This window comes from Terrapene carolina, unplaced genomic scaffold, assembly GCF_002925995.2.
Source record: "Terrapene carolina triunguis isolate 2854851 unplaced genomic scaffold, T_m_triunguis-2.0 Scaffold190, whole genome shotgun sequence".
NCBI lineage: Eukaryota > Metazoa > Chordata > Testudines > Emydidae > Terrapene > Terrapene triunguis.
Window position 1 is genome coordinate 498,051 of NW_020664541.1, and position 16,482 is coordinate 514,532.

At 47.5% G+C, this 16,482-nt stretch overlaps 1 protein-coding gene across 1 annotated transcript in view; it reads right to left on the reverse strand.

Moving 5' to 3' along the window:
* Nucleotides 1-610: 610 nt before the first annotated feature.
* Nucleotides 611-16,482, reverse strand: part of LOC112113988 (cat eye syndrome critical region protein 2) — a 131,719-nt gene continuing 115,847 nt past the window's right edge. The window contains 7 exon segments of the mRNA XM_024210488.1: nucleotides 611-2,812; nucleotides 3,110-3,215; nucleotides 3,842-4,800; nucleotides 4,802-5,247; nucleotides 6,581-7,400; nucleotides 7,699-7,827; nucleotides 8,769-9,181. Of these exon segments, the coding sequence (XP_024066256.1) occupies nucleotides 2,807-2,812; nucleotides 3,110-3,215; nucleotides 3,842-4,800; nucleotides 4,802-5,247; nucleotides 6,581-7,400; nucleotides 7,699-7,827; nucleotides 8,769-9,181 (2,879 nt within the window). The 3' untranslated portion in view covers nucleotides 611-2,806.

Genomic DNA, 16,482 nt, shown 5'->3' on the forward strand with positions numbered 1-16,482 from the left:
AGATGTTTGGCCATAAAATTATATTTAGAGTTTCTTGGTTGTTAAATGTGCTCTTTTGTTTTAGTTTTTTTTATATCCACAATGAACCAAAGGTTTTTAAATAGGAATAATTGCTGTATTTAAAACTTTCCCTGCCAGCCAGGTTAATTATCTGGGAATGTGGCCACACATGCACACTTCACTTTTTATAAATACTTGACACTGTTTCAGTACTTCCATTCAGTGAATGGGACTAAGCCTCTCTCTCAGAGGGAAGAGATTGCCCAACTCCCATTCATTCCAGCGGTTAGCTGCAGCTCCATTTCCTGTGTTCTAGCCCAGCGGTTCTCAACGGGGGTCTGCGAGCCATTTGCAGGGGGTCCGCAAAGCAGGGCCAGCTTTAGATTGGCTGGGGCCCAGGGCAGAATGCTCAGAGCCCCGAGCGCTGGCACCCCGTGGCAGAAGCCTCGAGCCCCTCCAATAGCAGGGCTGAAGCCCAAAGCCATGTGGCCCCCACCCATGGGGTTAAAGCCTCAAGCCATGGTGCCCTGTGGGGCAGAAGCCCTGAGCCCCAGTGCCCTGTGGCTGAAGCCCAGATCTCCTCTCCCCCCCCCCATCCCCCCAGGCCGTGGAGTGTTTATAGCATGTTGGGGAGGAGGGGGGCTCCGAAAGAAAAAGGTTGAGAACCCCTGTCCTAGCCTATACCACACTGCCAAGGATAGCTGCTCCCTGTCTGCTGAACAGAATAAAGACTAATTAAAACTGACACTTTACTAACGTGATGTTCTATGTAATTAGATATTCAAATAATTTATACTAATTTTCCTCTGAGTTGTATGAGGGCTTGGGGTTGGGCATAAGCCAAATAATCAGGGCACTGCTATAAGCAGAGGGCAGACAATTCACAGGTTGACTTCAACATGGAGTAAGAAGAGTTGCATTTTAGAAACACACTTGCCACTCAATGCCTATTTGATTCTAGTGTGAATACCACTGCAAGTGTGTGTGTCTGGGTAGCAGAGTACACTGATGCTTAAACTCCTGTTAAGTTTGTGGGCCCAGAGTTAGGAAAATGCCTGGAACCCGACAAAACACTACTAGAGGTAAACAGTATCACAGCAGCCGACCAGCCAGAGTTACTAGGAAGTGTGGCATACACTAAAACATTTTTCTTTCCTCATCCGGACAGCTTCAAGAATTGTTGTTTTTAATCCAGCAAGTTTCTGAAGCTCACAAAAGCTGTGGATAAAAGAAGTAACAGGAGTGTCACAGGTGCTGGGCAGGGATACTACATGCAGCTCTGCTGATGCATCACAGTCCTATCCAGCAGCATGCCTTATACCAACACCGTCAGGCCACCAATGTAGCAACACCTTCCCTTCTCGCCCCACAGACCTAGTCCTGTCTCCAAGGCTCACAGTTGTGCCTGCTTGGTGGCTTTACAATGTGGACAAGTATCTGCTTCTAACGGGCAAGGATAAGACCCCACCAAACTCATTTAATTTGTAATCAAAGCTAGATTTAAACGTAAGTTCTAGCAGGAAAGACTAGTGCATTAACCCGAGGCATTCTTGCCCCACTCCACAACCTCCACTGTGCCCCTTAACCACTCTAGCTAGAAGAAATAATTTCTGATTCACATTTATCTACTAATTTACAAAACGTCCAAAGCTGGTGTCACAGGTTGACAACTTGTTTGCGTTGCATCAGACAGACCCTCCCTAAAGCAGCTCCATTTCCTATTTCACATGAAATAGGGAGTTCTCAGAATTTAAGAGGGACTCTATTTCTGCTTTGCTTTCACCAAAGATGACAATAGTCAAGTTACACTGAGAGAAAACCGGGGATATCTCTATTCCTGTCTCCTTTCTAAAGGGTATTATATGCTAGCACAATTACTTGTTCCAATAAAGACAACAACTCCATGATACCACTCCATGTTTCTTCCTCCAAACTGCATTGGCTTCACCTAAAGAGGACTACGGTACAAATGAATAATTAGCCACTTGCTGGTACCCAGATGACTCATACCAGAAATGCCTAAGAGGACAATGCTATGAGAGACTTTCAGTTCCTGGTCCTGGTTTCCTTGTTCCCCATGATGGCAGGAGGTGGAAGTGCACTCAACTACTGCGTGGAAGAGGAGAGTGCCATGCTTTGCTCCTGAGCAGTCCCCGTGATCAATTACAGGGTCGTGTCTTAGCTCTAGAGGACTGGAAGGAAGGGGAGGAATAGAAAGTTGCAAAGTTCCCATCTCCCCCGCTGCCCTGCCCTGAAAGATTTGTGTGTGACATGATTGTAAACAGTTAAGGATCACCCCAGTGCTACGTCCACTACAAGCTGGGTCCCATCCCTCCCCCATTATGTACAATACATTCACCAACAACAGAAATTTATTAAAAAAGGCAACAGGTAAATTCTGTAAACTGGATCCAGCTCCAAACACACACGTTAATACTACAAGTAAATTCCATCGTCGTCCCTCTTCCACCCTGAAAAATATACCTGAGTTTAGCAGTTCATGACAGTTTCGATCTCCCCCTCCCAACCCAAACCCTGAATGAGACACACTCTCCAGTCATGACAAGCCACTAGTTTGAGATACATCCTCTGCGCTGTTGAGATCAGCCACACAGCCAGTAGCCAGGGACCCAGGACTATCCCATGTTTAAACACACACAAGAGCCATCAAGGCAGTGTGTTCCACTGGACCCTGGAAGCTACATGCCGCTGGGGAGAGGGGGAAGGTAGGAGGCCTATGTCCTCCTTCCCCCATGTCCAAATCACGTGTGGCTTTCATCTCCTTGGGGGTTCTTCCTTCCTTGGACTAGCTCTGGAAGAGGAAGAACAAAAGTTGCACTGTTATTTGCTTAAACAAGGAGTTTTATAAAGAAAAGGCTCCATCATTTACACAGTACAACTACTTCAACACGAGTGACGGGACAGGTGTTGTCCCAGGTATAACCTACAGTCAGGGATTCAGCTACGAGCATCAGGAGAGTCTTGTTTCCTCCCCACCAGAATTGCTCCGTTTCCCTCTTTCCCCCAACCCACTTCCAAATATTTCACTTCTTTAATTAGTGAAAAGAGAAAAGTTCTCATCCGAACTCTGCTCTTCGCTGGCTCTTACTTGATCCAGAGGCAATGCTGATGGTTTTTGTGGTGGCAGCTCCTCCCGGGACGTGGTTGCTGTAGGCACCTTTGCGAAGGGTGCTTGGGTCTGGTGTATTTGCATTCTGGAACCACGTTGAATGAAAGGACAGTTTTAGCACAAAAACAGCAAGAATAAATCTCATCTGCATAGTGTGTACAGATTATTTACATACAAATATGTATTCTAATTACACTAAATCTAGACCCGCCCCTCTCTCTGGATTCCCCCACACCAGGCCATGGCCCCACCCCCAAGCCAGGTTTTTTTTGTGCATTTGTCTTTGGGTGGGAGGCCAATTCTTAAAGCAGCATCATTTTCTATGCTGGAATGAAAAGTGACATGTGAAATGGCAGGAAGGATTGGTTTCCTCTGTGGAAATTTGGGGTAGGGGGCTTCCCCCATTGCTCAGGAGACATGTAAAACTGGACAAAACAATAGACATGTTCTGATTGGTGAGATAAAGCATTGGTAAAGGGATGGACAAGACAGCCTGGTCAGTCTCTCTCATTTCTATTACTGTGCTCTTTAAAAGACTGCCATGAAATTCTCCCTAAGTTTTGTAGACGCCTGACCTATGACAGCAGAACTATTTTGTCAATTTGTTCTTCCTACCAGCACCTTGGATTTCAAATCTAGACCTTTTCCAAGAGTACCCAACACTCATCACGTCCCCCAATTTTCCCCCCCTCTTGTGGAAGCCAATCTTACCCCGGTGGTCTGTACATGTCCTGGGCCGCCCCCATGCCACCTCCGCTGCCTCTCTGCTCCATCAGTAGGGCCTGAAAGTGACCCATGTTCTCTTCCCGGCAGCGGTACAGGGGTCCCTCCTGAGTGAGGCCATTGGCTTGGCTGGTGGCTGGATGACGAGACAGGTGAGTGTTCACTGGTGATCCATAGGTCCTGTGCTGGAAATGACTGGCTGGATGCCGAGATGCATAAGGAGACCCTGTCTGCAGCATCACCCCATGGGGAGGGAAAGCTGATGGACCAAATCCGATCCCAGAACTCAGAGGCGGGGGGAGAGCCCCATATAGGAACTCCCCTGCTGCCACCGAGCTCTGCCTCTTGGTGGCTGCATTATGGTTGTCCAAATCAAGAAACTCTTTGGGACTCTCTGGCCTCTCCTGGGATTCGTCTGACTTCTCATCTTCAGGCCCTGGCTCCTGCCCATCGCCTGGAGGAACCTCTTTGGCGCTTGCCATGTCCATTCGGTTTGGGGACGCCAGGGCAGTGCTGAATGCCTCGCAGCCCTGCAGACTACCCACATTCCCCCTGTCTGAGAAAGAAGGCCTGGCCAGAGGTGGGTGGGCGGGCGGATGCCCACCAGGGTTGGCCTGGGGGTGGAGAGGCCTTTGCCAGTCTGAGTAGCCTTGTGGACAAGTGTAGTATGGAGGTCGCTGGTAGTGGTGGTAGGAAGGTGGAGGTTGTGGCTGATAGGGATATGGCACCCCCTGATGGGGGCGATACCGAGGAAAGACACCGGGATGGGTGTTACTATGCTGAAAGCCCCGAGTGGGGAAATGCTGTGGATGGGACACAGAGGGAGGCTTCCCTCCCATCATAGGGCTGAACCCCTGCAGTCCTGGATTGATATGGTAACGTGTGGCCGAATTTGGATACTCCAAACCAGGCATGTAGAGAGGGGGAAACTGGCTTGGAGCCCCCCCCCACTGAGCCTCCATCCACACCAGGAGTACTGGTGCTCTGTCCCATACAAGGCACAGCGACCTCTGACAAAGTCTTCCCCCCAGGACAAAGGGGCTTCTCCAAGATGTTAACAGCCAGTCCTTTCCCCTCATTGCCACTGGAGGGTCCTTCACCTACAGCCCCATTTTCAGGCCCAGGCCCTCTCTCAGGTGCTGTCACAAGGTCTCTCACGCACGCCTGGCCTGGCGGGCCAGCGTAGGTGCTCTGTGCCGGCCAGGCATTCTTGCTCTGCATTGCCTTCGGGTCATTTTTAGTTCCAGAGTCATCTCCCTCCCCGTCCCGCGGCAAGCTCCGTCTGGTGCAGTCCATCTGTAAGGGGGGGTTGGAATGAGGTAGCAGTTTAGGGTACGTCCCTTCTGGAACACTGATGCACTGAGCCTTCTCTTCTACTCCAGGTGGGGGCTCCACTGCAAAAGGGGAAGTGGAAAGAATTAAAAAAAAAAAATCACAACTTTGTTCGATTTCACAAAGTAGACTTTTTTTTCCACTAAAGCACATTTGCCACTTAGTAATTCCTGTCACTTTAACCACATCTACCAAATATCCCCAGGATCTAGATTCAGCCGGAAGAACATCAGCCCCTCTTTCCCTCCCACCCATCTCCTTCTTCATGTCCCTGACATCCATTCCTGCTGTTGTCAGCCCAAAGTCACTGCACCTCACCTCTTGAACAACTATATTTAACTATTTCTTTACATAGCTGTCATGTTACCTTGGCTGTTTGCGGATAACGGTCACTAGCCAGCTTGTAGGTCAGTGGCTTAAATGTTCAGTGTTGGTTGCCAGCCAGCACATTTTCCATGCTGGGAACCACCACCAACAAAGCTACTAGTGCTCCAGAGGCGGTAGGTGAATCCTGTTTAAAAATTAGAGAAGACCCCGGACAAAACAGCTTTCCAGATCATGCATTGAAGACGCACGTCAACACACTGCAAATTAAAGTCAATTCTAACATTTTGGGGAAATCAACTTTTACATAAATTCCAAGTAAACTCTTGAAATGTTATGTACTACTATTATTGGTCCTATGGTAATGCCCAGCAGGATCAGGGTTCTTGGTGTGATGTGGAAAGGAAGATAAGGTCCTAGCTTTAAAGAGCTATCTGTAATCCAAAACCTAGAAGTTCTTGCTGCTTCATTTAAACTGATATTAAGTAAAATTTAATAAAAACCAAACACCAAAAAACAAATTGTCTATGCTTTAATAATAGTCTGATGATTTTAGATTTCTCTTTGAATTCTTGCATTTCTAATTATATAAATATAAAAAATTAAGTATATCTGGGTGCTTAGAAGCTGGTATAGCCAATATTTAACGTGTTTAACTATGTATCAAAATGTATTAAGCCAGTCTAAGTAGTTTGGGATCTAGCTTACAGTCTCTGCATGGGGCTCCAACACTGACTTTGTCACAAAATGACATCACCTTGCAAGCAAGAGAGCAGCTGTCAGTACTAGATGCATAAATGCTAAATTATAATTACATGCGACCATTCCCCCATCCCATTTCAATTTGGTGTAGGTGAAAAGAGTGGCTTGAGCTGCTTGGTATAGAAAAAGAGTGAAATTTTCCTTTAATAACAACAGCCATTGACCAGTGAGGTGGGCAGTCTATCAGAAGTGAGTGAAACCCTGTACAATAGTGAGGGGGAAAGGTGTGGAAAAGAAAAAAGGAAATGAAAAGTTAAACAACTCTGGCAGTGACTGCTGGCCTCTTCAGACCAACAGCATTAAAATTACCTCGGTTGCTTTCTGGCTCCACTGTCTGACTGGCATCCTGAGAGTTTCCGTTACCCAAGACCGGTTTCGGAGGCTGCACATTTGCTGATGCGACATGGGCCAGCTGTGGGAAGGGGCCAGGCAGATGCGGGGGAGGAGGCTGACGGGGGTGGTAAGGCACACCCGGTGGGCACACGCGAGATGACAGCTGCTGGATGGCGATCATCTCTGGACTGTCCATCATGGAATCCCCACCTTGGCATCCTCTCTGAACTTGAGGGGGTCCCCCAAACACAGAGGCTGGAGGCTGCTGCATTCTCTGACCGGTGGCTTTACCAGGTGGTCTGATGTATCCTGAGGCAGGGACCCCATGAGGTAGGAAATTTGATTGCTCAGTCCACTGGCTGGGAGGCAGAGGTGGTCTTATTGCCCGAGGGTCCATCATGTGACTAAGAGCACGAGACTGCAAAGAAGGTCCTGTGCTCAACGGGGGCTTCTCGTCTGGGCCCAGGGAGGTCTGGTTTGTTGCACTGTGGCTTCCATTCCATGCAGCAGGATGCGCTCGATTTAGATATTTATATGGTCTATACATATGGCCTGGGGGGACCTCTGAGCTCTCAGGTGGTCTCATTTGAGGTCCATTGTGCCTTGGAGGAATAAATCCTTGCTGGAACTGCACTGGGGGGTACATACTGGCATCTGGGGGAGGGCCACTCATCCGCCCAAACTGCAGGGATCCAGGCCGTGGCCCCAGTGCAGAGACATGTGTTGGCCCTGCACACACCTGCTTCTCTGGTGCAGCCAATCTGTGTCCTCTGTGTTCATTCAGTCCGACGGTAGACTGTGGGAGGGAGAGAAAGAGGCCAGGTTCAGTGAAAGAGTCACCACTTACTGGCACATGAAAAGCTACAAAGAGTAACAGGAGGAGACAGGAAAGAATCAGTGACTCACAGCATTTGACAGATCCCTCCCCAGGCAGAGGATGCCATTTGGCATTGTAACCAATGAATACAGCAGTCACTGACTCATACACCATGAGTACAGAAGGGCAGATCATGGCTCCCAGCTCTCTGGATCCACTCTATTTCTTCTAAGAGGCTAGAACATTGTACACATGAATTTCAGAGCAAGGCTCTTACCTGCATGGCAAAGTGCTGGTGCTGCTGAACTGGATCTCCAGGGTGGGGTTCTGGTACTCGCGGTGATCCGTACAGTTTAGCTGGATCTGATCCCCGCAGAGGGCCAAATGTTCCTGGCACTGTTGGCCGCTGGAAAGAAAAACAAAAGCTGCTGTAAGACTCTGCAGAAGAGCAAAGCTGCTACAGATCCTGGGCAGCCATGGATTGAGGTGCGTCTCAGCAGAACCAACAGGCTGTTTGAGTCTCTGACTGAATTCAGTTGCTTATTCCGAGGAGCTATGCTGGAGACTGTGGTGTACAATAATACAGCTCGCTTGCCACAAAGTTACTCCTTCACACAGGGAACCAGAAGAAATATCCCAGCTATGAATCCTACAGACCAGGCCTTTATACAACTGCCAGACACCTAACTAGCTTGAGGCTAACAATAGACAGATGAGAGAGGAGCCCCCACCAGCTAGTTCCAGGACAATTCCCAGACCCTGACAGAGCCTGGATTAATTGAGAAGGTAGACTCTTCTGGAATTCCTACCAGGATGCTTGGTAGCTCCATCTTTCACATGAGCCTCTGGGACTAGAGTTCCAAGCAGCAGTCTTGTTCATTTTACTCGGCTTTTGCTTAGGAAGCTATAAGTAGCAACAGAGGCAATTGAGCAGTCTATCTGCAGACTCAGGAAGACAAAACTGTATCATCTTTGCAACCCTAAGAGCTAAAATGTTTGAGCTTAAAATCTGTAGAACTGAGGGCATAAGTCCCACCACTCACCAAAGAAAAGTGTTTTATTTACCATTGCCATGGGGACTTTTCAAGTCTTGCATGGATCACACCAGGAAGGAAGAATGGAGGCATGAACCAAAGAACAAAGGTTAAAAGGACACAGAGAAAACTATAGAGGGACAAAGAAGGAAAAGGGAGGAGGAAAAGAGAAATGAGAACCCATGTTCCACCACCAATAAGAGGTTCCGATCATACAGTAGGGATTCTTCTAGGAACTTACAGGAGACAATTTTATTCTCGGGCCCTTCTCTGCATTTATAATCTGTGAAAAACCACAGAGGCCAGTCCTTACCATCTGGCCAGGGTGTGGCACCTGGCTGGGCATTCCACCATAATGCAGTGGGCGAGGGAAGCCTTGGCCGTTGGAAGCGCCCACCTCCCGAGGGGGTTGCATTGTGCTGCCACTTGGTTCCTCTGCAGAGGAGGAAGATGAGGAGGAAACAGGAGCCCGGGGAGTAGCCCGGAATGGTGGTGGTTTCCCTCCATTCTCCAGGTGTTGCTGTCTCCTGCCTGATCCCTCAGGGTCTCTAGATCGGGTCCAAACATTGCCAGTGCTGGAGCGCCCGGTCCGACGGCTCCTCTTCTCCCGTTTCCCATCCACTCTGATCCAGAACTCCTCATCCGTGTCCCCATCTTCACCAGGGAAGTGCTTCATCATTGCCCGGTGGAAGCATCTCTCCAAGTTGTATGCCATCTTGGTGTATTCTGTGTTCAAAACAAGAGAGGCAGGGAGACAGACCTTAATGGATAAAGATAATCAGGCAAAGTCAGATTGTCTCTACTCTAAAGGCTCTGACTTCTCATGTTTATATAAATATCTTCCTTGGAGAAGCTAAATAGAAAGGTGAAGAGGGAAGGGCTGTTTGCAACCAGTCCACTCTGGGTTATGAATTCATCTGACTTGGTCAGTACTTGGACTGGAGACTTTCAAGAAACACAGGGTGGGTGAGGTAATATCTTTTATTGGGCCAACTTTTGTTGGTAACAGACACAAGCTTTTGAGCTACACAGAGCTCTACTACATATCTGGGAGAGCGAGCATCATAGCACAATGCACGGTGGGACAGATTGTTTAGCACATTCAAGGTAGAGTGGCCCGTTAGCACCTCTGCAGTCATAGGACAAAAAGAGGGGGTTACTGGGTTACAGATTGTTGAAGTAAACCACAAATCCAGTGTCCCTGTTCAGTCCATGATTTTAGTGTCTAGCAGAGTTATGAATTTAAGCTCCCAGGTTTGTCTTTTGAAAGTGTTGTGCAGGTTTCCTTCATGATGCAGTTTATTTTAAGACCACATCAAACTAACATCCCAAAATGGTTTAAAGGGGAATTATGTTGCTAGAAATGCCAACTCTCAAATTATACTTCAGATACTGGATCTTAACAGTCAGTCAGTAACAATCCTATGGTTAATTTTAAGAGTGGTGTCAACCTCCATGTCTTGGAGAAATTCTTATGTTTTCCCAACTGGAATTCCACAGTAGTGTAATCTGGTTATTATAGTCACTGTCTTGGACTGTTATTAAGCTTTGCTGTGCATTATAGAAAAAGGTGAAATTCTCTCTCTATAGTTTTGAAAGCACTTTCTGATCCTTGTGCACAGAACATGCTACACGGACGTCAGTCATCCCATGTGTGTTAATTCCACAGGAAAATTTGCTCAGATGTAGTTTCTTGGTTTTCAGAGGAGTCCATAAGAAGTAGAATGGCATGCCAGTGGCATCAAGAGAGTGACTCAGTGCAAATCACATGATAGTTGTTTCCTCTAGACCACTCCAGAATTTTCTTTGCAGCACACCACTACTGGAAAAAAATAGTTACTTGCCTTTTGTAACTGTTGTTCTTTAAGATGTGCTGCTTGTGGGTCCATTCCATTCCCATGCTGTGTGTGCGCGCCCATGTGCGCGGTCATCGGAGATTTTTGCCTTAGCAATACCTGTAGAATTGGCTGCGGCGCCCTTTTGAGTGCCGCGCTCATGTGTCAGTATATCAGGTGCTGCCTGCCCTATGCCCTCTCAGTTCCTTCTTGCTGGCAACTCTGACAGAGGGACAGTAAGGCAGGTAATGGAATGGACATGAGCAACACATATTCTAGAACAACAGTTACGAAAGTTAGGTAACGTTTTTTTCTTCTTCGAGTGCTTGCTCATTTCAATTCCATTCTAGGTGGCTCACAAGCAGTGCCAACTGAGATGGGCTTGGAGTTCATGGTCTTGCAACACTGCTCTGCCAAAGCCAGCATCGTCTCGAGCTTGCTGGTAAGTGCACTGTTACCTGTGAAAATTTAGGGCACCTCTCCTATACCCTACTGAGAGCTTAAGGCGTGACCTGGTTAATTTAAGACATCCCGCCTATACCCTACCGAGGGCTTACGGCATGACCCAATTAATTTAGGTACCCCCATGGGGGGTGGGGGGTCGGTTTAGGGTGTAAGGCACCTATTTTTATCCACGGGGCTTAGGAAGAAACCCGGTCAATTTAAGTACCTGCCCTTTTTTGGGGGGCTTAGGGCTTTATGGGTCTGCGGAACCTTTTTTTAGTGAAAGAACCTTACACAGTTGTGCTTTAAACATTTATTTATTAGCAATACACACAGAATACATATATTAAGCAAATTTTTTATGCTTACCATTTTTAATAAACAGACATTTTACCTGATGACTAGTCAGGATTTATTTATTTTGGGGGGGGTTGGCAATGCCTCTACACATTACGGTTGTGCAGAGGGGTTAGAGTTTTAGCAGCTTGATGTTGAACTGCAGTCCAGAAATGTTTTTTTAAAGAGCACTGTTTTTTATTTATATTATATAGGTAAAAATAGGCTTTTAAAAAAAATGTATTACATTTATTATATTATTTTATATTTTTAAATAATAAAAATTTTAATCAATTACGCACTGGCACTTATGTGGGTTTTTTTGTTTAAGATTTTTACATTTTATTATTTATGCCCAAATAGTAACTTAATTGTGACCTTTTTTATTTGTGCAAATGGTCAGCATCAAACGCTGGTTAGAGCTTATTTTACCATTTGTTGAGGGTTTTTTTTTTTAAAAAATTTTTAGCGTTTTTACAACCTTGGTGGTTATAACTTTTGTTAGGGACATTCCTGAGGTGGGGGTGCTTTTCCAGCAGCAGAACATTCCTTTTCCCCCAATTTTAGTGGTGAACTCCTTGAATTTTACCCAAGGCTGGTTTCATGGGGGGGGGGGGGGGTTTGATTAGGTCTCAGGCCGACAATTCCCCTCCGTGATGACGCTTTCACCAAAGCAGTCATCATTACCATGGGATACCCACGTTACGTTACTAGGGTATGCTTTCCGGGTATGGTCAGCAACAACTGATTTCGCATATTGGCCGTATGTATTTTTTGGATGATTTTTTTTTACCCATACCAGCAGTATTACCATGCTTAAAAGCAAAGCCAATTGGATTTCAATTATTCAATTATAAATTATTCAATTATAATGTGCTGCGTTTATCAGTTATGCTGATTCTTATGCGGTTTGCAGTTATTTTATTTAGGTGGTGCATTTTGCCTGTAATTACTTAGCCACCAAGTACCGTCCCTGCAACACAGCTGCCTTAGTTTGCTCTTGCAAACCTCAAATTTGTTTCCCCAGTGTCTGTTGCCTTTGTTTGCATGCCAAATGGATGGCAGGATTCCCCTTTTTTGCTGCAATTAATTGTTCCTGGGCAACTTCATGGATTAGTGCATTAACCCACTCACTCTCTGATTTTCACCTTGAAGAAAAAACATTTTTTTTAATTTACTCACTTGGGATCGAGTCGCAGCTCCAGTCTCTTAAGGTGGTCTGTGAATTCTGCTACCATCCATGATTCCTGCCATTCCTTTCTCAAGGGGGCCTATGGCCCTTTGGGAAAGGCATGGGGATGAGGGGTATGACCACCCGGGATCTGTCCCCTCGGGATCAGTCGAAATATCCCTCCTTAGGTAAGTATCATCTCAGGGGTCTGAAGTACCCCTGGTATCTGCACCTATTCCTCCCCTTACTGCTGCCGCAATGCCCCTCTGGGCTCCCAGTTTATATTTCAACTCTTAATCTGTTGCATGCAGGAGGAATGATCGCCGCTTGCTTGGGCCCGAACCTGTTTTTCCTGCAGGATTGTTCTGACAACTGCCTGAACGTCCCTCAATTTCAAGCGTAATATCTCTATTTCCTTACTTACAGAGGCTTTATGCTGATTTAAGGTATCCTTTACCATACCCAATTCCAATTCCCAGTCTTCTAAGTGGTTCTCCTGAGATATTACTAACCTTGAGAGATTATAAGACACTTTCCATAGTGCCCACCCAGCCGCAATCTTTACAGCCCATTTATTCAATGAAGACTTTGTATTTTTGCAGTATGCTTCAAACCCTTTACAAGCATGTTCCAGTGCATTTTTCCCCTTGAAAAGAATCATGTTCCCATGGGCGCAGACCTTGCAAGGAGGGTTGGTTCCTCCGCCAGTTTCCTGGCTTTTCAACGTAAGTTTCCCACTCTCCCTATTCCCTGGAATGTTCATTCTGTCAACAGGCTGCAGTCCTGTTGACAGAAGAGCACAAATATTCTGTCCAACTGCTGTATACGGCTCAATCCAAATGACCTAGGTTGCCTGCATTCTCCACCAGTATGTTACCTGCGGAAAACTAGGGCACCCTGCCTATACCCTACCGAGGGCTTAAGGCGTGCCTGGTCAATTTAGGACACTCCATCTATACCCTACTGAGGATGTAAGGTGTGACTCAATCAATTTAGGCCTCCCTCCCCACCCTTTCCCTTGGGGCTCAAGGTGTAAGGCACCTCTTCTTACCCATGGGACTTAGGAAGAAACCTGGTCAATTTAAGAACCCACCCTTTTCCTTGGAGCTTAGGGCTCTACGGGTCTGCAGAAACTTTTCCCAGTGAAAGAGCCTTACACAGTTGCTAATAAATAGGTGTTTAAAGCACAACACACACAGAATACATGTACCAAGCAAATCTCTTATGCTCACCACTTCCAATAAACAGACAAATTTCACCTGATGGCCAGTCAAGGTTTATTTATTTGGGGGTTCCCGGCAATGCCTCTGCACATCACAGTCGTGCCAAGTTCCAGCAGCTTGATGTTGAACTGCAGTCCGGAAATGGTTCCCAAAGAGCATTGTTTTTCATTTATATTATATAGGTAAAACTAGCTTTCTTTTTTAAATTTATTAAACCTACTACATTATTCCACACTCCTAAATAACAAAAATTTTAGGCAGTCAGTCACTGGCACCTATGTCTCCTTTTTTTTGCCCGTTTTTTACTTTTTATTTTTTATACCCAAACTGTAACTTAATTGTGACCTTTTTTATTTGTGCAGGCGGTCAGCATAAAATGCTGGCTAGAGCTTATATTACAACCTGGGTGGTTATAGCTTTTGTTAGGGACATTTCTGAGGTGGGGGTGCTTTATTACCAGCAAAAAAAAATTTTTTTTTAATTTTAATAATAAATTCCCTAAGTTTCACCCAAGGCTGGTTTAATATGGGGTGGGGTGGGGGTTAATTAAGTCTCAGGCCTACAGCACAATGAGACATGTACGTGTGGACAGATGACCAGGTAGCAGCTCTGCAGATCTCTTGGATTGGTACCTGTGCCAGGAAGGCCACTGACGATGCTTGTGCCCTAGTCGAGTGTGCCATCATGATTGCAGACGGAGGCATCTTCTCAAGCTCATAGCAATAGTGGATGCAGGCCATGATCCAGAACGAAATCCTCTGAGCAGGCACTGGGCGACCTTTCATTCTGCCTACCACCGCAACAAACAACTGCATTGACTTACGGAATGGCTTTGTTCTATCTATGTAGAAGGCCAGCGCCCTCCTGACATCCAGGGTGTGTAGCCTGTGCTCCTCATCTCTACGTATGAGGCTTTGGAAAGAAGACAGGTAAGTATATGTCCTGACTAGCATGAAACTGGGAGATGACCTTGGACAAAAATGCTGAGTGGGGTCGCAGCTGGACCCTGTCCTTGTAGAACGCCATATAGAGCGGTTCCAAAATAAGTGCCTGATTTCGGACACCCTACAGGCTGACATTATCGCGACCAGGAACGCAACCTTCTACGAGAGAAGCAGGAGACAGCAGGAAGCCAGAGGCTTGAAGGGAAGCCCCATGAGTCTCGACAGCACAAAATTCAGGTCCCACGGACGGATGGAATCCCGGACTTGTGGGTAGAGATGCTCCAGATCTTTCAAAAACCGGGATGTCATGTCGTGAGCAAAGATCGAACTGCCTTGGAACGGAAAGTGGAAAGCCGAGATAGCGGCCAGGTGGATCTTGATTGATGACAGAGACAAACCTTGGAGTTTGAGGTGCTGCAGGTAATCCAGGATCTCCTGCAGTGGGGCCTGCTCGGCCCGGATACTCCGTTCTGAGACCCAGCACGTGAACCTTTTCCATTTGGCCAGGTAAATCGCTCTGGTGGAGGGTTTTCTGCTACCCAGCAAGACCTGCCGAACATGGGCTGAGCATTTCCGTTCATCCACGTTTAGCCATGCAGTAGCCATACTGTCAAGTGCAGCACCGCCAGTTTTGGGTGCAGAAGGCTGGCGTGGTTCTGGGACAGCAGATCCAACCAGAGGGGCAGGTGCAGCGGAGCAGCTACTGAAAGGTTCAGCAATGTGCCAAACCTGTGCTGGCGAGGCCACACGGGGGCTATTAGGATAACCTTTGCCCTGTCCTGCTTGATCTTCACAAGGACCCTGTGAATCAATGGCACAGGTGGGAAGGCATACATCAGTGCCCCTGACCACGGGATAAGAAATGCATCTCATAGGGAGCCCCGGTCCATCCCCTGGATCGAACAGAACATGTGACATTTCCTGTTCTGCCGGGACGCGAACAAGTCCACCTGGGGAGTTCCCCACCTCTGGAAGATTATGCTGACCACCTCCGGATGGAGCGACCACTCGTGGTGAGACGAGAAGGTCCTGCTGAGATGATCTGCTAGCAACTTCTTGATTCCAGGCAGGTGCGCAGCTACCAGATGAATGGCATGTTGCACACAAACATCCCAAAGGCTGAGAGCTTCCTGACAAAGGGCCGAAGACTTGGCACTGCCCTGCCTGTTGATGCATTACATTATGGTGGTATTGTCCGTCAGGATCTGTACCACCTTGCCCTTCAGGTGGGGCAAGAAAGCCTGGCAGGCCAGGTGAACTGCTCTGAGCTCCCTGACGTTTATGTGGTGGGCCAGATCGTCCCACAACCAGCGGCCCTGGGTGCTCAGCTCACCCAGGTGGGCTCCTCAGCCCAGGTCCGAAGCGTTGGAGACCAGGGTCAGCGATGAGGACAGGGCCGCGAAGGGAACTCCCTCCAACACCGACCCAGGGTCCAACCACCAATCCAGGGATGACCGGATGTGATCCGGCACCCTGACTATCCAATCTTAGTCGTGCCTGGTGGGTATGTAGACTGATGCCAGCCACGCTTGTAGGGACCGGAGATGGAGCCAGGGATGACTTACCACAGATGTGCATGTAGTCCAACAACCGCAGGCTGGTGTGTGAGCCGTGGTGAGCAGGTGGTTCATCACATGGGAGATCATGTCCGACACGGCCTGAAAACATACTTCTGGAAGAAAGGCTCTGGCTCGCGTGGAGTCGAGAACTGCCCCAATGAACTCTATTCACTGGACTGGCGTTAAAGTGGATTTTTTCTTGTTTATCAAAAGGCCCAGGTCCCGGCAGGTGGAACATCCCAGATCGAGGCTCCTTTGTACTTGTTCCCGGGACCTGCCCTTGATGAGCCCAGTCATTGAGATATGGGGAGACCTGGACCCCTCGATGTCTCAGGTAAGCAGCCACTGGCACCATACATGTTGTGAACACCCTTGGGGCCGATGAGAGGCCAAAGGGCAGCGCCATGAATTGAAAATGGAGTCTGCCCACTATGAAATGGAGGAATCGCCTGTGATCTTTGATACAGCAAAGCCAGGGAGCAGTGGGAGAGTGGTAGAGGGGAGATATAAAAGCC